The 774-nt window shown below is 62.8% G+C and overlaps 1 protein-coding gene across 1 annotated transcript in view; it reads right to left on the bottom strand.

The window, feature by feature from the left end:
• Positions 1-774, bottom strand: part of ADAM11 (ADAM metallopeptidase domain 11) — a 14448-nt gene that overhangs the window by 3033 nt on the left and 10641 nt on the right. The window contains exons 13-15 of the mRNA XM_031063623.1: positions 664-744; positions 534-584; positions 92-96 (exon numbers count right to left, since the gene is read on the bottom strand). Of these exons, the coding sequence (XP_030919483.1) occupies positions 92-96; positions 534-584; positions 664-744 (137 nt within the window). The remainder of the gene's footprint in view (positions 1-91; positions 97-533; positions 585-663; positions 745-774) is intronic.

The raw sequence follows: 774 nt of genomic DNA, 5'->3' as shown, positions 1-774 counted from the left end.
GGGGACAGGGGCAGGGTGGGGGAGGCCCCGGGGCTGGAGAGGGGTCAGGGGACCAGGGAGGGGTGACGAGGCTGCAGAGGGGCTCACCCACGTGCCCTGCAGGGAGGTGCTGCAGGGACAATGAGCCCCCCACACATCCCCCCCATGGCTGGTCCCAGGAGCACTGCCCTGGCTCGTGTGGTGCAGGGATCAGAAGCCACGTGTGTGCACAGCCAGGGAACAGCAGGACCCCCAAAACCCACACTCAGGGGCTCAGGGCCCCCAAAACCCCAAACCCCACACCCAGGTGTGTGTGCCTGGCTCAGCTGTGGCTGCGACTGCTGACAAAACTTCACAAAACTGGTTTGGGTTGGAAGGGACCTTAAAGCCCATCCAGTTCCATCCCCTGCCATGAACAGGGACATCTCCCACCAGGCCAGGCTGCTCCAAGCCCTGTCCAGTGGAGCCTTGAACAGTCCCAAATACACTTTTAACATGCACAAGCCCCGATGCTGCAGCCTGTGGGGATGTGCCCAGCCCTGGGCTGAACTCACCTGCTCGTTCTCACAGAAGTATCCATCCAGCTTGTGGAGGTTGGGGGGACACTGTGAGGACATGAGAAGTGGTTGGGTGATGCCACAAGGCCCCACAACGTGTCCCACTGTGTCCCCTGGCCCCACTGACCTGGCTGGAGTCCCCGGTGCAGGTCTCAGGGATGTCACACTCGTTCACAGCCTCCCGGCAGGACACTCCACGTGGCTCGTACTGCCCGGGGCACAAACGCGCTCAGCAGGA

Source organism: Geospiza fortis, unplaced genomic scaffold (genome assembly GCF_000277835.1).
Source record: "Geospiza fortis unplaced genomic scaffold, GeoFor_1.0 scaffold373, whole genome shotgun sequence".
Lineage (NCBI taxonomy): Eukaryota > Metazoa > Chordata > Aves > Passeriformes > Thraupidae > Geospiza > Geospiza fortis.
This window is presented reverse-complemented; position numbering and strand designations above follow the sequence as displayed.